The 26,888-nt window shown below is 47.7% G+C and overlaps 1 protein-coding gene and 1 long non-coding RNA gene across 5 annotated transcripts; one reads left to right on the top strand and one right to left on the bottom strand.

The window, feature by feature from the left end:
• Positions 1–1,094: 1,094 nt before the first annotated feature.
• Positions 1,095–12,632, bottom strand: DHRS7B (dehydrogenase/reductase 7B). 3 transcript variants are annotated; one of them, XM_086759916.1, is made up of 7 exons: positions 12,484–12,632; positions 6,727–6,902; positions 5,563–5,678; positions 4,636–4,846; positions 3,851–3,943; positions 2,259–2,411; positions 1,095–1,916 (listed from the first exon to the last, which is right to left on the bottom strand). In XM_086759916.1, exons 1-7 carry the CDS (start codon positions 12,501–12,503, stop codon positions 1,711–1,713), a joined length of 975 nt encoding a protein of 324 aa, XP_086616042.1. In that variant the 5' UTR covers positions 12,504–12,632; the 3' UTR covers positions 1,095–1,710. The 3 variants fall into 3 exon arrangements, with proteins under 3 accessions (XP_086616042.1, XP_086616041.1, XP_010128068.2); XM_086759915.1 differs by lacking the exon at positions 12,484–12,632 and adding an exon at positions 11,016–12,092; XM_010129766.2 differs by lacking the exon at positions 12,484–12,632 and having other exon boundaries at positions 6,727–9,764.
• Positions 12,614–24,267, top strand: LOC147598823 (uncharacterized). Of its 2 annotated transcripts, XR_015260216.1 has the most exons (6): positions 12,614–12,654; positions 13,124–13,399; positions 16,941–17,080; positions 18,519–18,662; positions 19,989–21,544; positions 22,622–24,267. It is a non-coding gene; the product is annotated as an uncharacterized LOC147598823 (long non-coding RNA). The 2 variants fall into 2 exon arrangements; XR_015260215.1 differs by lacking the exons at positions 18,519–18,662; positions 22,622–24,267 and having other exon boundaries at positions 19,989–20,706.
• Positions 24,268–26,888: the final 2,621 nt, after the last annotated feature.

Raw genomic sequence — 26,888 nt, 5'->3', positions numbered from 1 at the left:
GCCTTTAGGTAACAAATCTGCAGCCTCAGCTGCAGTGAAAACGGTCAAGGCTGTGCTAACTGAGCAGCAGCACTGTGATCATTAAACATGTCCTGGTCGTCATCTGGGATGGATTCTCAGAGATCATTTGTAAATCTGTAGTGGTCAAGAAAAGGTTTTTTGAAGGAGAGGGTCCTGCTGACCCTGCACACCTGTATCAGAGTTTTGTGGTGACTAATCCTGTGTGTGGATTCACGCCGCCTGCTGTAAGCTAACGGAGGATGTAAGAGAGCTCAGATGCAGTATGTTGTTCTGCAGCTACTACTGGTACGATAGCACCTTGCAGGAATGTAAGAAAAGGAAAACAAAACCCTCCTGCTTTCCCTTCCTCCAATGTCACCTGCTGTGAGGAGCTGAAGTAGAACAAAGGCTTCATTTAACAGCAGTGCGATTGATTTGTCGTCAGATGTGCGCTCACAGGCAGGACATACAAGGCAGTACACACGGAGAATGCTGTAAGTGCATGGAGGAGGCAGTGGGGGTCTGGACCGTGGCTCCTACTAGAAGGGTTTATTTCAGTTATAAGTTAAAAAAGATTATTTCTGTCTTTACTGAACTATCTCTGTGCAGCCCCTCCTTTTTCCTAGTGGTGCTGCTATCCCTCACATGAGGAGAAGGGGTGAAGGATGGAATATGGCACCCCTCAGGCTGTCAGACTCGGACTCCCTGAAGCCTGTGATATGTGAACAGGCAGGTATCGTTCCCCCACTGGATGTGATCCTCATTAGCATCTGTGATTGCCTTAAAACAGAGGAGAACCAAGGGTTTGTCTCCTGTACTGCCCACCCTACGCACACAGATTCTCCTCTGCTTGCCAGGAGACTCTGCTGGCATCTACAGAATCGTGCCTACTCTGCTCCAGGCTGCAGGCGAAGCAGGTGTGCTGCTATCAGCTGCGCAGTATTTACACTCAACAGCATACCCCGCTTTGCTATTTTTTTATCTGTTCAGTGTTTCCCCTGCATTACCTTGTGCTGGGGTTAATACTGTCCTGTCAGGTGGTGCAGAGTTAAACACCCCCGTACATCAGTGAGGCATCATTGAGACAGATAAAATAATTGCCAAATAAAACTTATATTTTACATCAGTTACTTCTTTGAAAGTGGCGCTGGAGTTGACTTTAGTTTAACATACAACATGACTTGGCATGTTAACAAGCAGAGGCTCTGAACATTGACACTTCAAGCAACATGTTCTAGATCAGATTGGAAGGTGTGGGAAGGAGACACGGATCACGAGAGCTCCCAGGTGAGGATTGGGAGGGCCATGGGGTGGGGAGAGCTAAGATCTGCTTGTGTGAAGGCAAAACAGGTGAGGTTTATTTGTAGCAGGCCAGTAAAGCTGAGCGTGTCTGGAGTGAGGTGAGGGAAGGTGCTGTCTTCCAGCAAGAGAGCCTCCCGTGCTGCAAAGCGCGTTCCCTTGAGTTACCCTCCTCTGCAGCCTCAGCTCTCCCGCTTTGTCCGAGCACCCTTCTTCAGGCGAGGCTTAGCTGCTGTCTTCCAGCAAGAGGGCCTGCCCTGATGGGGGGGAAACTGCTTCCCGCTCTCCATGCAATGGTAAATTGCAGCAGTTTGAGAAAGTTTTTTCCTGCAGGAGCACCTCCACTGATGTCCCAGCCAAACTGCAGGGGGTTGGCCTCTCCCTATTGTTACTGCTCGCATGAGCTGAGCTCTAAGAGTCCTTTGCTTTTCTCTCCTTTTTTGCTCTAGTTGCCATTAAGGTGAAGAAAAGCCTGGGGAAGAGGTTTCGCAGGTAGACAGCCAGGGAGGGTGCCAGGCCAGCTACAAGAACTTCCTTCTTCTTCTGTCCCACTGCGTTGAGAACCACGTGAGCGACCTCTGCGGCTGTCTGTCCTTCGGCGGTGTTCTTGTCCATGACTGCCAAAGGAAAGCCAAGTAAGGTAAGCCCACGTTTAAGTACCTTTCCTAGGAATGCTCTGCTCTAACTGCACATGGCTGCTTGCATGGCTCTGGTTTTTCACACCAGTTGTGTATGGGAGCACAGGCAAGTATAATTTATGGTTGGGCTAGAAATCAGTAATTGCTCTCTAGGAAGGCGAAATTTTGGGGGGTTACTGTTCCTACCTTGCATCCAAAGTTGACTTTGATACTTCAGGGCTAACTTGTGTCCCTACTAGAGACCATATTTTGCAAGCATACTTTGGAGTAATGCAGTGAGGTGGAGATGCTTTAGATACAGGACACAAAATCGTATCTCACCTCCATAGCGAGATCCATCTGCTGTTACCGCATTGAGAGAGAGGTTTGTCTGAATGTATCCAGGGCTTACAACCGTCACGTCAATGTCGTACTGCTCTACCTCTGCCCGCAGACAATCAAAGAAGGCCTGGGTAGCATGCTTAGAGGCAGCATCTGAAAAACAGGAAAAGGAGTAAGGCTGAAGGAAGCTTCATTTCCCTGAATGGGTTTTTCACTGCAATGCAACTACTCCTCAGCAAGAACCCAGCAGCTGTTCTCCAACTTTTAGGTGTTTGGTTGGGGTTTTTTTTGTGAATGGCAGCAACAGGTAGTGGGAGTGAGAGGCAATTTAGGAAGGCAAAATGTAAATACCAAGTTGGAAACTGGCTGGGATTCTGAGCTTAATATCACAGCTATGCCAAAGCGCTGCGGAGTGAACCCAAGCTGCCTCCCACTCGCGATAAAGGAGATGTGAAGCCTGGCTTGGGAAGCATTTGGTAAGGGAGGCTGGGGCTGGGGGAACGCGATGCCAGGAGGGCAGAGCTGACATTGGCTGCTGGCCTACATGCGCTGAGCATTCCGGACTTGCAGAGCAGGTTCAGAGCTGGGCTGCGCACAAGTCAAAACCTGATCACAAACAGACGGGAGTAGAGAAATGTGGCCTAGGGCAGGATTTCCCCCAGTTAAGTGGCCAAGCACCTCCTTTTGCTCACTCCATTTCCACGTATACTTGGTCACTACCACTGTGACTGCCATCACCGCAACGTGGCTGCGGGGCTGACACCAGCAGCACAGAGCTGAGCGCAGGCTGCACACCCTGTCTGAGGACCTAGGCAAGGCCTGAGCTCCGTGCTGCCAGGCCCGTGTGGCTCTGCTCACTGCAAGCGCTCTGGAAGCTCTTCAGAACACGCTCCTTGGTGCAGCCGTACCCACGTCATCTGCGAGACCAGATGGCCCAGACGTTCTAGGCTCTCCTTCACTCGGCATCAGGCCCTACCACTCTTACGCCATCCCCACTGCACTCTTCCATGTTTGTGTTTATTTTCAGTGATTTACAGATGCTTGTATAACAAACGCTCTCCTCTTAGTTCCTCCATCTTTTATAAGGCTTTTTATAGTAATCTCACCAATATTATTTCTTGTCATAACTGATTTAGAGTGAAAAGTCTGCTGGATCAAATGAAGTGTTCAGGCTTTTATGTTGGCATTGGTTGTACTACGGCACTTCACAACTTATTAAAACAAGAAGTTCCTGCTTTCTTCTAGGAGATTATCCAGGCAAGGATAAAGTGCAATAAAATTATGGAATTAATCAGAAAGTTTATAGGGACTCTCAAATTTTAAGACAGGAATATCAATCTCTTTTCAAGACACTGAAAATATATTCTCCTTCCCCATCCCTTAACAACTTTAGGACAGGGCTAAGATTCTGTGTTAGAGTGCCTTCCTTAACACCCGTCAGAGATCTGCGAGCACACTAAGAATGATGCACAGCTCTGCCTGCCCTGCATGCAGCCAGCTCTACGAAGAGCTAAATGTGGAAACTGTAGCCAAGTATTCATTCAGTTCAGTGCCCCAAATATGTCTTCCCCATCTTCCGTGGAGGTACTTACATGCTGATCTGAAAGGAATGCTTATTTTGCCTTGAACACTGCTGATGGCCACAATGTGGCCTTGTCTCCTCTTGATCATGGATGGGAGAAGTGCTAGCAAGAGACAGAAAAGACCCATTCAGAGTAACCATCCTGCCATTACTGCTGTTGAGAATCAATGCTTTCAGAGCATTCAGAGGTGCCTAAGTGAATTCCAATATCCTCATTCAGAGTAGGGGCTGGGCAAGGGATAGTGCTTAGGAGGCCTCGAACTGAAGCTTCGGTCTGGCTGGGATGTTCACCTGTCAGGACGCTCCTTGTGCCACTGAGGCTGCACAAAGGCTGTTGGAGTTGCTATGATTTCCCACAGGCGTGGTCAGCAGGACTTACTCTTTTCTGCCACCAGGACATCTTTCCAGTTCCTGCTGCTGCCACGCTCCAGGCTGAACTTTCTGTGTAACTCAGGAAGCTTCCTAGGAAAGGTACAGCTTCACCTAGAACCCATACTGCGCTCTCTAGGGTTTTATCAGCGCAGACAAGCTAACCATATCTCTCTTTGTAAGTTCCTGCCAGACTAGAGTCAGGAAGTGTTTTAAACAAGATGGTTTCTCTAATCAGGTGCTTCCCATGCAGTCATGCCCAAGCATCAACTTTAGGCCTGCCCATAAAACAAAACTTTCCTCCCCTCTTATACCGTACTCTACCAAATACAGTTACAAACAGAAGTTAAGCTGTGCTTAGTTGTGTTGGCCTGCAGAAGGTATCAGCCAAATCCATTGTCCCCCTGTAATCTGGATCACGAGTACCTTTGGTGAGGGCTATAGGACCAAAATAATTTGTTTCCATCACTTTCTTGTCCACATCCAGTCCTGTGTCCACAATTGTGCCTCGGAAGCTAATGCCTGCGTTGTTGATCAGTATGTCCACGTAACCGAAGTACTTCAGGATCTCTTCAGCAGCATTTAGGACAGTTTTTGTGTCCGAGAGGTCAAATACCACAGTGTGAGGTTTGTGTGTCTGTGAATAAACAAAAATTAGCAGAAGACCAGTTCAGGGTGTGCTGAACGTGCTGTATGTTCATGCTCATGACTTAGAGGGATGGAATTTCCCAGCTCTGGAAACGGGGAAGCAGGGCCATCCAAACCCTGTGCAATGAGAGTGCAGCAGTTGCATCTGGCAGGGATATATGACAGAAGCAGGTTGTGCTCTCATCTTTCTCTGCTCCCGTAGCCTGTTCCTTATACCTAGGCTAGGAAAGGGGCAAGTGAGATCTTCCTCTAGTACTAAAACTTGCTGTTGTCTCATTAAAGAAAATGCGTCTGAAATAGTCAGAAACTTAACTCTTGTGCTATCTTCAGAAGCCAGCAATACCTTTCTTAGCTACTGTCAGCAGAATCAGACATCAAAAATAAAAGCCAACAGAAGGCAAGCCGCTTTTCCAGATTCGCTATGTGACATACAGATGCAAAGGGTCTGGGCGCTCTGCACTCGCATGTTTTCACTTCCAGAACTAGGCAAGGACTCTTTCAGTTGGCTTATTTCGGTAGGGTTTTTACAAGATACAACGTGTCAGCTCAGTGCCGTCCTACAGCAATATCTATCCCTAACCACAGAGTTGCATTTTTCCCATTGCTCAACAGAACAGCCCACAAGCAATTCTGTAACTTCTGTAACAACATGAACAGAAATCCCAGCCGCAGGAGACAACGAGCCCCTCCGTCTCCCGCACTTACGTTCTTTCGGTGATTGGTCATGGCGGAAAGCTCCTGCACCAGGTCTTTTAGTTTCTCGCTGTCCCTGCCACAGAGCACCAGCTTGGAGCCAGCCGCATGGAAGGCTTTTGCACATTCTTTGGAGGAAGCAAGGGAGAGAGAAAAGTAGACGTTTGAATGCCAGAGAGAAGCAGCAGATCCGCATCATACCTGATAGGTGATAGGCTACAACTTCTTTTAGCTGGCAAGGGTCTACGGTGGCCTTATTACTCCTGAGGGATGTCAGCAAGATGCCATTTTCCTGTGACTGTCAGACACGTGACAGCGGCGAGGCAGCTGGTGTGTTCACAGCTACTGTGCTCGTTATGCAGTTCTTGTGCTGTTTTCGCGTGTTCCCCTATCAGCTGGTTGAATTTGCCTGTGCCTCTTCATTTTTGACTATACGCCCTTCTTAAGAGGGACTACAGTTACCCTGCGTATGTCATCCAGTGCAGTGGGGATCTTAGGAGATCCAGTTTTAGTGAACACCTCCAAAGGTTTTGGAAACTGTGGAGCTAACGGCTTCATCAAGGGGACCCTCTTCATCAAGAAAAGGCTTTTAAAGCAATTCTAGAAAGCAGAATTAGAGAATGTATCCACTCAAAGAAGAAATTTTATTTGGGAAAAAAAAAATACTCACTGGCACTAATATTGCCAAGAGTTTGAATTTAGCGTGGATGGATTTGTACCACAAGAGAGAAGATACCTTAACTTGGGGATGGAGGAACAGGGAGATGGAGTGAGAAGTATGGCAGGGTCTCTGGAAATACAACAAAGATGAAGGCAGAACACCAGTTCTGGGAAGTTTTAGAGAAATAATTTGACTTCCTGGCCTTTTCAGGATTTAGAGAAAAGACACCCTGAGAGCACAGCAGCAGCAAAACTTGTTCCGTGCTTTGATGAGCTCCAGTTTATACAGCATGATTAACATTTTCCTTAACAAATTTTGAGACTTTCTTGCATCAAAATTTGTGCTGGCTATAGTTATAACTGATATGGCTGTGCAATCTGCCTCTCAAAATTCAGAGCACCAGGAACTTTATGCTCATTTCTGCTTTATTCCAATAGGTGCCCCTTCCACAAACCTCTGCTTGGCCTTCTTTGGCCCCTTCCACAAACCTTTGGCGCCCTTCTTTCGGTACCTACCTTTTCCCAGGCCAGAGGTAGCCCCCGTGATCACAACCACCGCTTCCTGGAGATAAGCTCGCATCCGCATCCACTGCAGTAGCCGAAAAAGGCCGAAGATCCCCAAGCTGCCAAAAAGCAGTGGGATGATGACTGTGCTTGTGAAGTCCATGAGTTTTCCTTTCTGAGCGGTCTTCCTGGAGCCACAAGATGAAAGTAAACAGTCCATTTCACCATCAAGAAAATTAGCAGAGGCTTGCCTCGGACCACCAATAAACCAAATCCCATCCAGAGGTATCTTCAATAGATTTCCCCATCCCTTCATTTAGACCTTCAAGAGTTCAAAAGTTCAAGTTTCAAAATCAGTACCCAATTTTAAGCATTTAAATGCTAATCTGAACATCTCAGCAGGACACTTGGTGTTGGATCTTGTCAGCTGTCATGTAACAGAATCGGGCTCAGAGACGCTGTTCCCACATTTTGCTGTAGGTTCACTCTCTTGTACGAAGGGTATTTAGAGTGAAGGCTCCTCAGGGCTTGTCTCCCCGTTAGTAGAGACAAGTTACCTGACTTAAATAAACCACGTGTCCAATCTACTAGGCTAACGCCTACGTGCATGCTCTTTACTTTCATGCCGATGTTAATTGTGCAGTTTAACAGCACGAACCTGTGTTCTAATACACTGAAATTAAATCCGTGACTGAAACTCAAGCTGAAGGTATCTACAAGACCGAGCTCATCCTGGGACTGGATTCTGATACCAATGCAGAGCCCTAATCTCCTCGCTAAGCCACTGCCTTCAAGGGAGTAGTTTATGTTACAGCTTACTACATGGCCAAAGAGTAAGTGATCCTTCTGCTGTAAAAAAGGTCACTAATTTTCCCACTGTTACCCCCAGGCTTTTATGCTTGATGTCGCAGTAAGGTCAGTTACAACCCCTTCCTGGAATCTCTACAACTTTTGTGTATTACTGTATCTTCCTTGTGCAGGCAGAGTTTGAACTCTTGCAGTTTGATCTGCAAGACAGGAAGATATTGGAAAGGCCAGAGCACACAACTCGCACTACTTCAAACAAAAGGACAGCAGGAGGTGCAGAAAACAAGAGGCAACTAATGCTAAGCCAGAATTTGGTGTCATTAAGTAGGACTGAGCTTGTATGGAGCTGAAGGGATGGCAGAGGCTCTACCTGCTGTGGAACAGAGCTAATGTGGAAAATGTCAGGCCCTTCCAGATTTCCACTGGGGATTTGGACAGAATTCCTCAAGTAGCTGGTGAGTGAACAGACTTCCTTGCTGAAACAGTAGTGAACTGCATAAAATAAGGATTTCTGGAGATACAGCTAGAACACAATACAGTAACACATAAGGATAGCCGAGCTAGCTCTAACCAAGCTTGACAAGGTCTAAAAATAAAGCCATCAAGTTAGTACACAGCTCTTCTCAAGGGACCATGGAGCCTCCCATTCCTGAGCTAACTCACAAATCTGCAAAGCACTTCTCTGTGTGACACGTGTATAACACAGACAGGCCCACAGCCTCCCCCGGGCACGGGGAGTGTGCCCAAAGCGGGAAATCAGAAACCCAAAAGAAGGATTAAACTCATTCTGTTGCAAAGCAGTGCATGAGCACAGCACCCAGCTGCTCAGAGCAGCATCTTATTCCTCCACCTGTTTGTGCTGAGGGCATTTTGTACTGATTCACAGCAGAGGACTTGGTACGGTTGCTTTAACACAAAAGAAGAGTGCGTGTCGCCCCCCAGATAGCTCCTGGGAAAGAGCTGCTTAGACACAGGGCCACGGGCCATCTTTGGGCTGGGTAAGCAGGGGGTTCTCCTTACTGCTTCATCATCAGTGACTCATTTAAAGCAGCTGCCCTCTTTATGTTGTCCATTGTTTTTTTTTCCCCCCTCTCAAGAGTCTCTTGAGATTCAGAAGACAAGATGTGGGCATGGACAACAGGTGCTGTGCTGACATTCAGCAGCGTGGCTTGCAGGACATTTTGGAATCAAAAATCTTCTGCTCCCGTTTAGGATCTTTCCTTATTTCCAGAGTGGGAGCTGGCAGGTGGAGTGGCACTTCCGTTAAGAACCCAGGTTGAAGCTGAGGCATTTTAAAAATCTGGCCCTGACCAGCTTTGCTTCTGATTTCAGTGAAATGCAGGTGACTCTGTAAAGCAGAGGAGAAGGTAACTGGGAAAAGGGGGTTTTTCCAACACCTTTTCTAACTAAACCACACCAGGAGATGGGAGGGAGTCCCGTGTTTGATTACAGCACGGTTCTTTCACATTCTTTGGCAAAAATAAAGGACGACTGTGCAAGGACTGAACTCTCTGCCTCAGGGGCTGTTGGAAAAGAGCCTCCAAGCCTACCAACTAAAACCTAACCGTGTTTTGGTCAGGTAGCACGTACTGATCACCAGTAGGCACCAGTGACACCTGGCTAACTTATTCCTTAATCACATCAATTATTCTTCATTTACTTTTCTAAACAAAGATGGTTTGCCTTGAATGTTTTCATTTGAAAAAAATCTTTCCAAGTCTTATATTGTTTCTTTCTCTCTCTTTTTATTCCTTCTTCTCCATGTTATGTACAGGAACTGGGCAAATGACTCAATCTCTGCCTGAAGGCTGCAGCAACCCAAGAACCCAGGAAGTGGCAGCAACCCACTTGGGCAGCTTCCAGGCTGGAGCGTGAATCAACTCCCTCTGATAGACGGGGAAGGGAATACTGGATGGGGAAGAGAAAGACTGGATGAAGGAGGGGAGCAAGAGAGAGAAGGACCAGAGAAAGAGGGCCTTTTTAATTAGGGCATACAGTTGCAGTACCTTCTTTAAGAAAGGTACTCAAACGGCCCTTAAAAAGCCGCAGAAAAAAGAAAGTCGCAGTTCAGTCAAGCTTGAGAAAAGGACACCCTAGCTGAACTGAATTATTTTGGAAAGAAAAATTTCTGTAGCACTTCAGACCTACAGCAAGAAGTTCTTTGATTTCATAGGCTAGCTTGTATCACAAACCTTGAGTCCTTATTTTAGCTTGTCACACTGAACATGCTGAAAAAGGCATTGATAAAATAACTCTCGGTGGAACAAGAGAATATGGAAATCATTGATAAAAGAACTCTCGGTGGAACAAGAGAACATGGAAACCAGCTGAGGCCACAGAGCCGTACTGCAGTACAGTCACAGCCGCCTTACGGAGCCCAGTGCCAGGCTGCTGACACAGCAGGGTGGCAGTTACCCTGTGTGCAGTTTTCAGGGTTATTTGATGGAAAAGCCAAAGGAAAGCAATGCTGCAGCCTGAAGGCGACGTTATATTCTGTATGAGGGTTATTTGCTGCAAAAGCCAGAGGAAAAAATTGCTGCAATCTGGTGGAGAATGAGATGGATCGTAGTTAAAAAATACTTGATTCACATCAACAAAATGCTAAGTTGCGAGACAAAGGCTGGGAAAAGAAGATAAAAAGCATAAAACCCAACTTAAGAGAGAGAACACTTTGAAGCAGCTAGAGCCATCCCAGGGCAGATAACAACACACCACATTAAAAACACGGGGGAGGGCAGGGAATACCGGGGTGTCCACACATAATTTGAGATGAACTGGATATCCTCAGACCTCTTGCTCAAAGGTCTGAGACCCCACTACCACCTCTGTTCAAAACTTTGGCTACTAATGCTGAAAAAAGCCTGTTATTAATTCTTGACGGACTCTGACACCAGGTTATCTGCAGGAGAGAAGCCACTGCTCGTAATTGCTTCAAAGAAAGTCCCGTAATTCTCAGTTCTCCATCCCAAAAGGCGTGACTGGAACATGCAGGTTATGACGGAGCAGAAAGAAGAACACAGATCAAGTAAGCAAATACAGGTGATGGAAAACTCTTTGAAAGGCATATCATAGAATAAATCACATATTAAAAAAAAAAAACAACTTTCCCCTTAAAAGAAAACTGGATGTTATGCTGTAAAAGCCAGGACAGTGATTTCCAAAGGAACAAGGATCTTGGTTAACAAGGTCAAGAGTGCACTGAAGGCAGCAAAGATGAGATCGAGTCCCAGAAGAAACAAACCCCATGGTAGCTCCCCTGACCAGCACCTATTCTCCTTCGGCTTCAGCCACCTAGAATCACATTGTCCTTTACGTGACAGCTGACGGCAACTGGGAGGCTATTTTCAGAAATCAAAAGGTGTCATTTAAAAGGTGGGGGGATAAAAGAAAGGGAAAAAAATCACGTTTTTCGAAGGAAGCCCTTGCCCAGCACCACAGCAGCTCTAAGCTTGGTTAGCTATCGCCTTTATTCTGAAGAAAGCACAATATCCTACCTGGGGAAAGAACTCCCTGGCCAGTGACTCTGAGATGGTGTCTCCCTCTGCTCTTCTGACAGGACAGACCCGACTTAAATTTGGACATGGCAGCAGTCCAGGCAAACGCGCTCTGTCCAATGCTAGCACAGCCAAGAACTGCCTCTAAAAACAAACCTCGGGCGTACGGTCTGTGACCTTTGAAAGGTGGGGGTCGTTTAACCCCCAGATTAAAAAGACAGAGGTGAATTCAAAACTTAAGATGACCCTCTGATTATTCCTAGTACTAAATAAATAACTTCTAGTATTAAATCCAGAGCATCCATAAATATCAATACTAAAAAAAAAAAAAAAAAAAAGGCTACTTGTGAGTCAGTTGCAATTCTCTATAACTGTAATTAGTTTTGGGGCATACTCTGATTTTATAGTGCCCGCTCTAAAATGGGTACCGCACGAATTAAACCAAAAAGGACACCTTTAATCCCAAACTTTCTAAGCAGAAAATAATGTAAAAAATACACCGAGGTCATCAGAAACCAGTAAAACTCCGAAGAAGGAGCACAGGAACGGGGCAGAGCTCCTCGCTACAACACAACTGCTGCAAACAGAAAACAGAGAGGGGGTTCGGGAGAAGGAATACAGGAACCCAACTGGAGTTCTCAAAAGAAATTGTGGTACCAGTTGCCACAGAAGTGCTCCGCACCGGTAGCTGGTGGGTCTTGTGGGCAGTAGCTGGGAGCAATGGACAAGGCTTTGAGGTTTGCTGAGGGGTGGGCGAGCGTCAGCTGTAAGATTTTGAATTAACTTTTTCTGGTGTGATTTGAACAAGCTGCCGTCTCACCAGCATCGCTTGAAGCGGTGGCCAGGAAAACCATCTGCTCTATTTCCGTGGTCGTTCAGCAGCACCCTGCTTATCTTTCTACGTAACTGTTGTGCAAAACAACTGCCTCGCCCCGTGGTACGAGGAGGGGGAGAAAATGTGTTTCTAGCGCCCAGAAACCAGACTGGACTTGAGAAACCACCTTCTCATGCATGTTCCTGCCACCTTTATTGGGTTACAAGCGTCGTTTCCAGCCCTCCCACTCGGAAATCCTCTCTTGGTGTTCGGGCCACAAAGGTTACAGAGCGGCGTGATCAGAAAATGAAAACATTTGCTGTGCCAGCAAAATAAAAAAAAAAAAGGATTTTGCAGGCATTTCGCACATCAAGAACCACCTGAAACACAGCGAGAAAAGGCCAGTTGGCGTAATGTCTGTCCCGGCCCGGTGTGTTCGTGTGGACGGAGGTACCGGCTGCACCGCGGCGGTCCCTGCGCGCAGCCCGGGGTCGCGCTGACCCAGCCTCCCCCCGCCCCCGACCTCGGTCCCCCACGGCAGCGCAGCTCCCCGTGCGCTCCCCACGGGAGTTCGCCGGCGGGCGGTCACCGCGGGGTGCCGGCAGCCCCGCCCCGCTCGCTGCTGGAGGGGCGGCGGGGGCCGCCGGGCCCTACCTGGCTACCGCCGTCACCATGGCCACCGCCGGAAGTGCCGGGGGGGGTGCGCATGCGCCTGAGGCGGGGAGGCGGGCTTTCCGCCAGAGCGACCAATGACAGCAGCTCGTCCGCGGCGAGAACCGGAAGTCGCTGCCGGAGGGCTGCCTGCCCTCGCCGGTCCGCTCGCAGGTACCGCCCGGCCGGGGAGCAGCGGTGCGGGCCCGGGGTTCCGGGTGTTGCTGATCCCGCGTCGCCGCCCCGGCCCCGGCCCCGGCCCCGGCCCCGCTGCTGGGTTTTCCGAACGGGGCAGGGAGCGGCCGAGCAGCGGTCCCTGGGGCACGGGAAGGCCAGACGTGGGTGGAGGGGGGAAAATGGGCGGGTGGGCGCAGCTCGGCTTCCCCAAACACCCGCAGTCGAGGGTAACTTTTAGCGCCAGATTCAGGATGGAGAAATGCGGCCGTTCCTGAGCAGCTGGGCCGGGCGGGCTCCGTCTGCGGCTTGTTTTACCACAGCCTTCTGTAATTACCCATTTGACCTCCAAGCCGGATCCTGACGAGCCTGGAAGGCTGCCCGTTGGCAGTGGTCGTGTTTTTACGGGCCCATTGCCGATTACGCTGACCTAAATTCTCTTCTCGTCTCTTCTCCGATATCTCCGCAGGAAAGGTGAAGACGGAGAAACTGCTTGCGATGGGACTGCGTGCAGTACGCGACTATGAGGAAGAATGGATGGCCAGTTCCTGTAAAATGAGAAAAAGAGGCACTTCCGCAGAGTCCCTTTCAAAGCCTTGCTCGGGGAAATCCGATTTTTTCAGTTTTTAATGAGATTTTGATGCTCATAGACTGCAACGCTGGTATGGACGCATTTCAGTTTGTCTGTGATGAAATGGGGCCTGAACGTGCGACAGGGTCTGCAGCTTTAAATCTCCTCGTTGAGGTAATGGCACTGATTAGGGGGGACACAGCGTTGTCCAGGCTGTAGCACAAATCTGACCTGGCCTTTGGAAACCCGAGGCCCCAGTGATCCCAAAAGTCCAAATGGACTCAGAGGTGGAAGGAGCTTTTACCCTGAGGAAGGACAGGGCGCGTGGCTTCATCCCAGCATGGGGAGCTTTTCCACCCATTTGTCACGGTTTGCATAAGCAGAAGATAAATACACAGAGGCAATCGGAAAGACTTTAGCGTTATCCAGAGACACAGGCAGTTAATCCCAGGCGTCTTTTCCCTGTGAACAGCAGCAAGATAAAAGATAGCTGACATAAAGAGCTATCTGAAAGGCAGTTTTATCCTAAGTTTTTTATGATAACAGTGTTCTGCTCCTCTCTTCTAATAAGGAAAATACACTGAAGCTGTGAATTCATTTCAGTAAGTTTGCCATTAGTAAGGGTTCCATATTTCAGGAAAAAAGAGAAAAGAATTGCTAAAATTCTTCCTAAAAAATCACATTCTGAAAGGTCTGACGGTAATGCACTTTTTTTTGGCTTCAGGACCCTTATGAAATTAAAGGAAAGAATCAATAATTTTATTTACACAAATGACATTAAAGAACAAAACAAACCAAACAAAACCCAAACAAAAAAAAAAAAAGAAGAAGGTAATTTATGTCATGGCAGCCTTACTGGAGGCTGTAATCAGCTCAGCCTTCAGAAAGTCAGAGCTAGAAAAAGCCATTTCAGACCGTCTACCTGGTGTCTGTCAGCCTATTTATTTTAACGGGGAATGGTCTGTCACCAGACTGGGAGGTGCTGGTGAAGCTGACTGAAACCAAGTGCCCCGCAGCGGTTGTACGAGTGGCATAGCAAAGAGTTAGACCGGAGCCGCAATTAGAGAAGGAAGCTCAGTGAACTAAGGCTTGCCTTTGTTGCTTTGATTAGGATTCTGTTTTCTTAGGTTAGCCTAGTGTGATTAGCAACAAATTCACCGTTTCTTTCAACCTCGTGATGCACACAGGGCCCGTTGGATGGCAGTTAGGTGGCTTACAGGCCTTTGTTCTCCAAAACATTAGAGGGGAGTCCATCCTAAATACAGGACGTCTGCTTTTGGAGACCATACAGACTTGGCTGGCAGATGTTGGCAGAGTTTTCCAAAACTACGCCTGTTGTTTTTGTTAGCACTCACTCTCCTCTTCTCTTTCTCACTGTATCAGGCCAGAACTGCAAAGGGCTGGAACCCTTTTAGCATTTTAACACTTCCTTGGCAAACATCCTGCTGGCCTATCGCTGCCCCCCTGAAGTGTAGGAGCTCTTTTTTGAGGAGGAAAAAATCTCCAAACTCAAGGAACTATTTGCACTTGTGGTTGGTGGCATCTGCTTTACTGCAAGCATCACTGAGTGCAGATCTACAGCCTTTTAACCCTGTTCTCTAGGGCAACAATTTTGTGCTCTAGTTCTTCCAGGCTCTTATTTGTCACCTTTTTTTTCAAGGAGTATAAGATGCAGCTTCTCTCTTAAGAAAAGCTTTGGTTACTTACCCTAAGAGCAAAGATCTGTGCAAAAATCCCCAGAGGGGAACAAAAACCTTCCCCAGGGAAAACATCCTTGAAGTAGTTTGAACAGAAAGCTTCTGATTTCACTGTGCCTTTGGCTGGAAGATGTGAATGTTCAAAGGGCGCTGGCATGATTAAAGATTTTCTTGTCTCAGCCTCTGAAGCCTCTCCTCCCCTCCCTGCTTGCATAGATTGGGTTTATAAGAGGGAATGAAAGCAGACTAGGGTGTTAGGGGAAGAAACAGAGACCTAAGGTAGAAAACAGAGAAACCAGGGCTTCTTGGGGCTTTTCCATCCTCTTGTCTCTGCAGGTCTGCGCAGATCAGTCATCTGTGTCCCTTCCAGGCAGAGGACCCAAGAAGATGGTTTTGATTTTAGCCCCAGTCTGGTTTGGAACTGGGCTCTGACTCAAGGAGAACTGCTGGACACCTGGTCGCTGTCTCTCGGCTCTTCTCTCTCGGAGAATTTTGCTCTAGGTTCAGTTCACTGCACTCACAGGTTTTTGCACTGCCTGAGTCTTTTTTTTTTTTTTTTTTAAGTTAGTTTCTATAAGGTTTGGTTGCAGTTGTTTATAATTACTGTCTTCTCCAGACCCTGCACTGCAGCATTTCCAAGCTCAGTATGAAACAGTGCAAACTCGGTGAGGCTGCGTTTCTGATGTATGACCGTGCTGCAAAGCCTCGATCTCTGCAGCTAACCCAAAAGCCGGGGAAGAGGGAGCAATATCCTCTCCTCCTGCACCTGAAGATCCTCAGACACACACCACAACCGTTTTAACAGGGTTGAATGCTGCCAGGGGGTACAGTGATGTTTTGTCACACACAAAAATGGAGACGTAGCAAAGCTGAGGTGCCGTTTCCATTGCTTTAATTGCTGAGTGGGCAGCTCAGGCCCGGTGTATCGAACGATCTCCTACTTGCAGCTTCTCTGATCTCAGCATATGCAACCCCTTCTTTCCCTGCTGCCTTCCCTCTTTATTTTAGAATGGTAAAAGCAGGTAAGGTCTGCAGGCTGGGCCCCCCAGGAGCTGTAAGGTGGCAGGCACATACGCACAGAAGTGTATATCTTCCCCCTCTTCTGCTTTTTGGTGGGTTAGGAAGGAGTTAAATGACAGCAGAGGGAGAGGCTGTGCTATTGTTCAGGCATCCCTGGGTCCAGGGTGGCTGGTCTCTATTCCCGGATCTGCCTCTGGCTTCCTGCATGACCTTGGGCCGGCCACTTACCTTTTCTTTTCCTTAGCTCCCAAATTACAACGTGGAAACCATTCTCTTCCTGTGGTGCCGCGGGTTTCAGGGTGGCCGAGATTCTCCGGTGGGAGATGATGGGAGGAGAACACGTTTCCACTGCAGAAATGTGTACACAGAGGGTGGCAATTTTGGGACGTGTTCTTGTTCACTCAGACACAGCGCGGGCTGTGCATACGGTGATATTTGGGGTTTTTTTTAGTAGGCAAACCTGTGCTGAAAGTCAAATTCTGTTTGTCTCTGATGCAGCTGCCCGAGAGCAACGCCGGCTGCAGTGATCCCATCCTTCACTAGATGGTGCTTTTGATCAAAGAGTTGAGTAACTGCGGTTCTTTTCTGCACAGATTTCCTAATTTTTCTTCCCCGGTCTCCATTCCTTCTCCTCTTCTTTCTGTGCTTTAGCACTACGGGGGACGCAATGCTGCTGGATTCCGAGCAAGGCTAGGCTGCTGGGGACGCCGGCTCCGAGCCGCCCGCTGCCACCAGCCAGCCTGGCTTCTGCGCTTGGGGTTTGCAGCGCGTATCAGTGCTGCTGGGCTGTGGCAGAGAATTGAATTCTTTCCGTGTTTTCTATTCCCATAAGGAAAAGGCTTCAAAGAGCAGGTCCCCTCCCCCTCTCTGCTGGTGAAGGGCATTTAGGGAAGCAGGGAAAAAAAATCCAGCTCTGACAGACGCGTTTATTTAACAAACCACTGCCTTTCCCTACCTTAGCAGAAGATTGGTTGGTTTTTGTTTGTTTTTTTTTAAAGGGAATTGCTGCGTTTGTATCCATCTTTGTATTCAGGAGATGGCTACCTAGCCAAGGTCACCGCTGCTGCACGCCAGTATCCAGCAGCGAGCCAGCCTCCTCTTCCCTGAATGAGCATGGATTTCGGGAAGGCTTCCCCAGGTAAGGAGTGGGAATAGGCTTGAATCGGCCAAAGTAAGGTCCCAAGTCTCTGCTGGGTGGAGGAAGCCACAAGAACAGCCTTCCCTTTTACAAAGGCAGCAGAGGAGATGAATGAAACTGTAATCCAACATTTCCTGTGCAGACACGCACGGGGATGGGTGAGCTCGTGCGGTGCGAGGCACAGCAGGGTGTGCGGTGGTGTGCTGTCACCGTCCGTGACAGCGCGTGCAGGGCAAGCGGGGCTGCCTGCCCCCAGCACCCCGATCCGGCACACACGGGTGATAACCGTGCTGTGCTGGGCCCCTTCCGAATCGGCCCTGAGGCTCTCGCCCCGCCGGCCCTCGCCTGCAAGCGATGACGTTTGTCCACGTCCACGCGCTCGCACGGCTACCTGCAGCCTGCCGCGCCCGTGCCCTCGTGCCAGGCTGCCTCGCCCGCTGCGAACGCGCATCCGGACAGTCCCATTGGGGAGGCCGCGAGGTTGCATCACTCGCAGCTCCCTCCCCGGGGAATTTTACGAACATTAATGAATGGGGCTGGATTGCTGCCATGACGCCGATCAGCCAGGCACAGATTTATAGTCCGAGGCCAGGAGAGATTATGCCTCTGCCTCTGGCAGCGCACCAGTGACAGCAATTTCATGTGTGTGCTGACAAGCCCGCAGCAGCCCCGTCCTCACATGCTGGATGCTGTGCTGATGGCAGTGACGTCCCCAGCGCAGGGACGCCAGCTACGCTGGGCTGCAGTGTGACACAAAACTCCTCTCGGGACTGGGAGCTGACAGTGATTTCTGTGTCACTCCCCTGTTGTGCACATACATTTGTTCATCGTTAGCATGATACTGCTGATGACTAAACCCTGGGTCTACGTCACAGGGGAGCTGTTTGAAGGAGCAGCCCAGAGGAGTAAGAGGAGTGCGAAGTGGGGACAGTGCATTTCCTCACAGCTATTAGATCTGGAGACCAAACTGCTCTCCCAGTCTCTCCTGTCTGAGAGGGGAATTGCATCACTGGGGCGTGCAGATTTTTTTTTTTCCCTGAGATGTGCTTGTTTTATTGTTTTTCTGCAATGGAATTTGCCAGCGTGTCCCAAATGATGTGAAATTTAAAAGCGACGTACCTGTACGCGGGAGAGAATGAGTGGTTTCCACTTTGCAATCTGGCTCTTCCCTCCCTCCTCCCTTTTCCCCACACCCCCCTGGGTTATGGAGCCAGCTGCTCCCGGAATAGTTTGGGAATGAAATGTCACCGTTTGAAACTGGTGAGTCACACTTTTGGGGGGGGGGGGAGGGAGGAGAGAATATGAAATCTTGCGGTGTGGCAGAGCGTCTCCTGGTGAGTACAGAGAGATTTCTGAAAACCGCAGCCTCCCTGACGATGGAGTTGAGGGGCTTTGAATAAAGGCTGCTGGGTGTGTCCCTGCTGCTTTTTTTTTTCAGGAGGATCTCAAAACCCTCTGCAAACTTTAATTGTTAACTGAAGATGCCCACTGCAGCCTGATCCTCCAGCAGCGCTGGGTTGTGTCTGTCTGACAACGCACCTACGGCGACTCGCTTAATTAAGTCTCCCCGTGCTGCTGTGAGGTGTGTAATTACAGTCAGACCTGACTTAGGCAACCACTCGAGGGACTAACGAAAAAAAAATGCTTTACCAGAGCAGGGAGGAACGGAATTTTACTGAATACATTTTTGGGATATTTTAGGGGAAGTTTATTAAACAAAGGGTGTTAATTATTCTGGTTTCTTCTCAGTATATCCCAATATCAGGGTGACGCCTTTAATATACTGGGTGTTAATGTAATCAGGGCTTGCTTTCCTTCCAAAAGGATACTTGAGATCTTTGGTCTTTTAACAGAGATTGCTATTAAAAAGTATCATCTAGTGCAAATGGTGGCAGGGGTCTTGCGAAACAAACTACTGTTTATCAGCGGCTGAGTAGTTGTCCCTCCCTGCCCAACCCATGGCCAGTGGTAAAAATATTTAGTGCAAGGGCACCATTCAGGGTTCCTGCTCCGGGGTAGGAGAAGCGCCCATTTTTCATGACTCTACGTGGCAGCTCTGCCTAGCAGGTACTGGGAGTCCTGGATCTTGAACTCAAGTCCCATGGTACTTCTGATACACATGGTGTCTGCCAAAGAGCTCTAGCAGTTCCAGGCAGACGGATTTTCGACGTCGCTGCCCCAGCCCGCTGCCACAGGTCTCTGTCCAGTTCCCAGGGTGCAGGCTGGGCTGTGCATCACCATTCTCAGCCCAGCGTATTCATCCAAACCGCCAGCTACTTCAGGTTGCATTACCATGCCACGCGCTGAGCTGTGGTGGCCACCGAGAAGACGTGCCACCCATTTTGCAGCCTCTGCTTCGGCAGCAGTGATCTCTAGCTGAAGGACAGGAAGAAGCTAGAAATAGTAATATCCAAAATTGTCCCACTACGGGCTGGCAGCACTCCCCTCGAGTCCCACCGTCAGTGGCGTTCTGAATACACTCTGTGCATAAAACTCCCAAATTGCCAGCCAAGCTCTGCAGCTCACTTGCTGGGGATTTTGCAAGCATAAGCCCTAGGGGGTTTGATGCCATCTCTTGTCTCTTTTCTTTGGAAGACTGAGCTAGAAGCAAGATTTTATGAAGTGTGCATTTCTATCTCAAATTTTAGATAGTGTTAACTAGAAACCCACATATTCTGTTGTCACTGGATATGACAAAAATAATCTGGCTGCAGAAATTTGCTGCAGAGCCTGAGATTTTATTTAAGACAAAATAAAACAAACCCTGTACTTCATGGCCTCAGAGACAACCTTGAGAAGTCCAGTCTGGGTGCCATTCCACGTGCCTTGTGCTCCGCAGCCGAGCCTGCTTATCTGCCCCGCTCCTTTCTCTTTCGTGTAGCGTTGTTGCCCTTTTTTCTTAACTCAGACTGCAGGTCTGCAAAGAGTTGAACCAGCGTCGCTGCGGGAGCTGTGAGTTGCAGCGGGGATGTCGGAGCGAGCCAAGGAACCCGGTACGAGAAGGGAATGAACCCCTACGGATACCTGCTGTGGTGTCAGTTTTGGACTTTCAGATATTCCAAACCAGTGACTCCGAGAGATGTGAACACCAGTGGATCATCAGTTCTGAAGCATACTGGCAATATTTCAATGCTTGATATTATCTTCTTGGCCTGTTTCTTCTTAGCAGAGGTGTCTGCCTGGCATGTTTACCTCCCCGGATCCCTAACGGGATTCCCTTTAGCTTACAGTTTCCTGCAGATAACTCCCAAGATAATGCTGGGCATGATCTGTACAAATATTCCCTACTGAAAAGTAGCTGATTGCTCAGAATGAGGTTAGTGGCATTCCAAATTGAGCAACAAAAGATGAATTTACTGAGTATACAACTCACTGCAGTACTGAACTCAGCGAGCGCTTGAAGTTTCAAATATAGGTGATGATTTCTTTAAAACTTAGTGGATTTTTTCCCAAATCGAAGGATTTTGCCTCATCACCTACAGTGGGATTTCCCAGGGGGCATGAGACCACACATGCTCAGCCTCTCAGACCTTGGCAAAACTGATGTGTCGAAGCCTTCCTAACACGAACAAGCATTTCAGTTCATCCTGAAAGGCCAAGACTACTACTGATTTGGTTTGGGGAGGGGGGGGAATAAAAAAGGACAACCAAAATGACGTTGGACATTCATTAGCGAAGCATTGTCAGAAGACAATAGAAGAACAGACAAAAGCCAGTCCAGATTCCGTGGTATTTCCTAAAGGGCTCCCTCTGGCACTTGGCTGCTCCCCGCCAATCCTTTCGTATTGTTTCTGATAATGAATAGAAGCTGAACAGATGATTGTTGCATTGTCCACCAAGTGATTCATTTACATTAAATAGTGCTCCAAAAGTAGGCTTCGGGTGAACTTTTTTAGTCACTTCAGTTATTTATTTGTACAGTTTAATTACCGTCTTTTAACTCTCCACTGTACGTAATTATTTCCTGACTGCTTCAGCTGAATGACACGGGGTGTAGCTCCTCTGAAGTCAGTGGTCCAACAAGCCCTGACATCAGAAGCAGCATCTCTGCGTTCTCAAAGATGCTTCATTTTGAACGGCCGCCTCTGGAGAACCGCTCCGGATTTGGGAAGGTGCTGAGGTTCCTAAGCATCTGCAGGTCCCCGGTGTCCTTGGTCCCCGTCTCTGAAATTGGGCTGTGAAGCACAAACCTTGTTGCGTAAACCATCCCCGTTCCCTTGATTTCCTCGTTAATCTCTCAACCACTGCTGCGTGTCTGCACCACGGTTTCTTTATTAACCCAGGGCTTCCATTACCATTTCAGGCTTTTCTTACAGAGGTCAGAAGTTTTGTTTTGTTTGGTTTTGTTTTGTTTTGCAGGGTGTGACAGATGTTGTGTGCTTGAGGGCATACTGACATTGCTGCAGTTAGAAGAACTTCAGTGTAAGAAGCTATTTAGCCGCAAATCCACATCCAGAACTGCAGGTCTGCTAATTTGGACATACTAATGGGGGGGCGGGGGGGAATGACATACTGAAGGGCTTTTTGATGGTTGAAGAATCTATGGAAATCTGTACTCCAGGCCTTTCTGTCTCCTATAGCTGGAGTTACACCTCAAAAGCCCTGATTTCCTAGTTTTTCTCTGCTCCCCATTTGATGTACCATGAAGAGAGGTTCAGTGCGAGCTTTTGGTTCTGCCTGTGTGAAAAAGCAGAGGCTGGGGCAAGGCAGCAAAATAGTGACGCAGAGAGGGGAAGGGAACAGTCCTGGGAGTGTCGAGCTGTTCCTGTCATACGGCCCAGGTTTGAATCTCCCAGGGCAGAGCAAAGCAGCCTTTGCAGTCTTTTCTGACATCTTCTCAGTCCCTTCTCCATCCTGTTAGGAAAAATGAAATCACCAGTCCTGTGCCTAGATAGAAAAGGAAGACCAGAAGTTTGTTTTGAAGAGTTTGAAGCCTGTACCTGCCAGGATGAAGCAAGAACAAGGCTGACTCTTTGCAACCAGCTTCCTATCAATTCATAAGCCAAACGAACAGGGAGGACAAGTGCACTCCAGTCCCACTGTAGCCCTCCAGCTGTGAAAGACATCACGCCACAGCTCTTTGCCATTCTCTGTGGCTCTGGCTACAGAACCTGGGCAGGAGCTGCTGCACGGCTACCTCAGGTTTGGCTTCCTGAGCTTTAGCTTTCTTTTGGGTCACCTGGCATCTTCACAGACCCAGGTAAAACTCAGCAGACGCACAAATAAAGCCAGCCCTCGCTCTGCAGAAAACCACAAAGTGTTGCTAGGGTTTTCCCTGCTGCCTTCCACTGTAACCCTCCAGCGTTGCTCTCCTTGTAGCCTTGCTCTCCCAGGAGCCCGCATCGCTCTGCGTTTAGCGGCAGGCGATGAAATCAAACCGTGCATTAGCAGCTCCGTAATAGCTTTGCTCAGTGGAACCCAGCTTCCTTCATTAATCCAGAAAATGAGAGTTGTTTTCGTACATTTGAGAAGCTAATTATTTAAGTGCTGGGAATTAAGGCTCATCAGATACTGGAGCCTGATTTCGGTTTTGCTTCCCAGGGGATGGACCAAGATGGAAGGAAGCTGGTTTTGCACAGGTGTGCGGTGTGGTATCTCACCAGTACCTGGAGCTGGGAACAGCACTGTGCAGATCCTTGTCTGCCGTAAGCATAAAAGCCCCTCTCTTCGTACATCCCTTTTCTTCCAGACACCATCTGATGATTCTTCCCATTTGAACAAATTTTTTAAGTCACCACTGATCAAATAACTCTCTTTTTTTTCCCTGCCATCAAAAGATGTACCCCACTCATGGTTAACCTAGCCTGAATATTTTGCAATAAAAGAGTGATGCCTTGTCTCAGCTGGGTTTTTAGAGAGGGAAACGAGCTCGCATCACTTGTCCTTCTATAATCAGTTATCCGTCACCTTGCCTTTGATCGCCATGCTCAGAGAGGGTTTAGATAGAACAGCTGCTACCTGACCTAGCAAAGGACCTTCCGGCAGCTTGGGAAACAGAAGATGAATTGGGTGAAAACCCCCCTCGTCTGCGGGAAACCACAGATGAGGGCAGATCTGTTGTTCTAAACAAAGTTTTTACAACAGAATGACTTGCAACAGTAGATGGGTGCTTTTGACATCCCTCCCAGAAAGTGACAGGGACTGTTGACGCGATTGCCAGTAACCATGTGCTGAAGAACGGGGACTTGGTTCCAATGGTGTCACTGGACGGATCCACTCTTTGTTACGAGCAGCTTGCCAAGAACAAATTTTTCATTTTATACTGAGATAGCCAACGTCCTGTGTTGTCTTCAGAGACAAAGGGAGTGAACTTTTCTGTGTGTTCGGTCGGAGCCAGATGCTGAAGTATTGTCTGGATGTAATTGGCTTGACAAATAGCAGGAGTGACATTTTAGCTCTGTTTCAGTCAGTGGCAAAATTCCTGTTGAGTTCAACTGGGGCCAAGATTTCATCCTACGACAGTGCTGATGGGAAATCTAACGAATGATCTTCAGAAAAAAAAAGCGCAAGCGTTCTGTTTTTCTAGGGCTATGGGCCGTGAACCTATGGGCCATGAATCCTTGGAATTCTGTGTGCTACTTTGAAGAGGTCTGCAAAAGATCACAAAGACCAGGAAGGTTTTTGTCAGTAGATCTAAATTAGCCACACAGAGGTCCCTGATTCCAAGGAAAAACTTCAGGAGTCGATTACAAAGTTCTGAGTCAGCTTGATCCATAGAAATCCACCTCTTTGTACTTCTTGGACCGACCAGCATCCTTCTGGCAGGACCTGTGCAGCTGAACAAACCCTTTGTCATTGAATATTTTAAATTCAAGAAGCCACTCTGTCTCCTGCACAGGGACTGAGCCATGCGGAAACCTCTGATCTGGCACCTATCAGGTGCTGTTCCCAATGGACTGGGCTGGAAACAAACCCTGTGTTTCAGAGAAGCTGGTGTAGCTGTGACTGTACAGATAATTCAGTTTTGGTGCAAGGTCAGAACTTTCTCCCCGAGATAAATGCGCAGGTCCACAGCGTTCTCCCCACGGACTGTGAGGTGTCTGAAGTACCTCAGATGAACTTTGTCGGGAGCTAAAGGCAATCAGCTGCAGGCAGAACCGTGCAACAGATTCTGCCTATGATATCTCCAGAGGTTTAAGTACAACCTGATCTGCTTTAAAGGCTTTGGATTGAGTTATGGTAGTACGACTTGGATGGAAGTTCATGATGCATAGATGAAAAAAGGCTTGAGCTAGGGAAAAAAAAATCACTAAAGATTTAAAAATAGAGTATTTTAAAAATGTTAAAAGTGTTCTGTTTAGGATTTCAAAAATTTTTCCATATGGGTTTCAGTAAACAGAGTTGTTCTGTAAGTTCTTTCCCGTTGGACTGTGGGGGAATTTGTTTTAGAGTGCCTGAAAAAAATGCAGGAGAGGTACTGAGGAATCTTCCTGTATCGTGTACTGGTTATCAGCTCTGATTGCTCTACCAGAGGCAGGATGACACGTAAGGAGTGCTACTTTATGGCAGCATATTCCTGCGTTCCTATCTCAGTCCTACCAAGCATGTGCAGAATTGAGAACTTTGCCAGCTATTCAGTCCTTGTGTTTCAAACCAGCACACAATGGAAGCTCCTGAATAGCCCCCTTTAAATCCACTTTTGGAGCCAGGGTCTTCAGCCTCTTGTAGGTTCAACCTTAAGTCAGCTTCACTTGTAATCCAAGTTCATGTGAGGAATCCTAGCTAGATCCTTGATGTTCCTCATACATCTGATCTAGGGAAAAGTTCACGTTTACCTCAGAACTAAATTCTCAGGGCATTTTAATGCAAGTGATAAAATAACGACTGATTCATGGCTATCCAGCAAAGTCTAGAAGTGCCACCTTGGGATGACATGGATCGAGGCAACAGTTACTTCGCTTTTCCATGTGGAGAATGCTGCTTCTTCCCAGCTGAGCTATCACGTAACATAGATGACTCTCTGGAGGCAGCATTTGCTGCACATTTGCAGTATGTTTTAGCTACTATCAACATTTATATTCCATTGTCGTTTGGGGGGTAAGCACTAATTAGCATAATCATCAATGCTTTAAAATTAAAAATTCCTCCAAGAGACACAGGAGGGACTGAAACTGTTTCCTGTCCCCAGAGGCAAATCCTTTCCCAAGCTTTCTGCTGCACCAAAAGGTTTTCTTCTAGAAACATTCCAAAGCTGTGCCCAAGAGTAAATTATACTACAGCAAACTTGTAAACTGCTGTGTCTGTGTGTGTACCGAACGGGCCTTGATTTGACAATTACTGCGTGACAAAATGTTGTCACTATTTTCCACTCCTATTTTCTTTTAACTGCTGCTCGGTGCTGCTGTGTCACCTTTGCTGCGTGGACTGGAACAACCAAGAAGTGTTTGTAGAGTCTGAAGATTTATCGTTCGCAGGAAAGATTCTGGTGTCTTCACAAGATGGAAAGCAAAGGGTTTAGTGACAGTGCCCCCTTCTAGAGCTTGCCTCAAGCTCCCCAAGTCAGGAGCTGGCCTCAAAAAATCTCAAGAGCCATTCTTTTGTAGACTATTTTAGAGTGGATTTTTACTCTTGTTCCAAAACGGTTCTTTGACAACAAGAATCTCAAATGGGATTTTTGGCTTAAAGAGGCTCCTCTTTGTGGAGAATAAATGCCAGGAAAACCTTGGGGGAACTTTAAGTTTGAAAGGTAATGTCTGTTCCTTGGCAATGTTCCCCAAGAGTTGATCTTTAAGCTTCTACATTCCTGCCTTTGGGAAATGACAGCAGGTGTGGTCGAGGATGGGTGTCCTGCATGTGGGTTCCTCGTGTCTCAAAGAATGCTTCTCACACGCTCAGGAGATCTTCAAGTGGTGGGCCATGAAACCTCAGGGAGCAGGAACAGTTAAATGTGTAATTGTTCTTGAATGGGCCAAAGAGAAAAATCAGTGTTTTTCCAAAGGAAATACTTCTTTGAGATGGAAACACTAACAAATGCAGGTGTTCTTAAAAGAAAACAATTGTGTTTATAAACTCACAATTCTTGTTATTTCTGCACAGGACAAACACCACCAGACTCTACACTGAGTAAACACGAGGGCTCTGCAAGAAAGAGTGGCACAGTGATCTCCGTGAAAATTTCAGAATCTGCAGGGCATTGAACATATGTATTGTGGTTTTGGTATCCTGGGTTTTTTTTTTCAGAGAGATGGACTTAAATTTCTTTGGCAGAAATTCTCTCTTTTATCTTTATCTCCTGTTTTGATGTGGTAGCCATGGAGAAGAGCCCAAGATTAGTAACAGTAGGTTGTTGCAGAATAAGAATAACTCTCTGCTTGGATTTAGGTTGTAGGAATATCGGGGGTTTTGTTTAACTGGAAATACTCAGATCGCAGAGAATAAATACTGGATGCTGTCAGGACGTTAATCACCCATCCCATTGAGTTGTCTCCACCTTGAACGAAATGCTGGTAACGTTTAACTTCCCTGGACCGTTGGAACTTGACTCCACTTGGCTAATAATGAATTACATGGGCCATATCCTGAAGCTGAGGTGCCTCAGGCTCCACGAGAAAGCCAAGTTAAAGAATACTGCTTTCGCAGCAACGTCTAGCACCGAGTTTCCAGATTCCCCCTGGAAGCCCGTCATGAGAAAGGAAGAGGGTGGTGAATCTTTTCTCAGGGAACCTAGGAAGAGATTGAATGCCTTTGGTGGTGACGTGGGCTAAGAAAGTGGTAGGAACAAAGACACCGCACCTTGCTGCCCTTTGCTATTGGCAAAGCAGGCTATGGGTGCGATTAATGAATGTTTGGCCTTGAAGTTTTAGTTTCC

This window comes from Chlamydotis macqueenii, chromosome 15, assembly GCF_036417535.1.
Source record: "Chlamydotis macqueenii isolate bChlMac1 chromosome 15, bChlMac1.mat, whole genome shotgun sequence".
NCBI classification, from domain to species: Eukaryota; Metazoa; Chordata; class Aves; order Otidiformes; family Otididae; genus Chlamydotis; species Chlamydotis macqueenii.
Note: the sequence above shows the minus strand (reverse complement) of the source record. Positions and strands in the feature narration are given on the sequence as shown.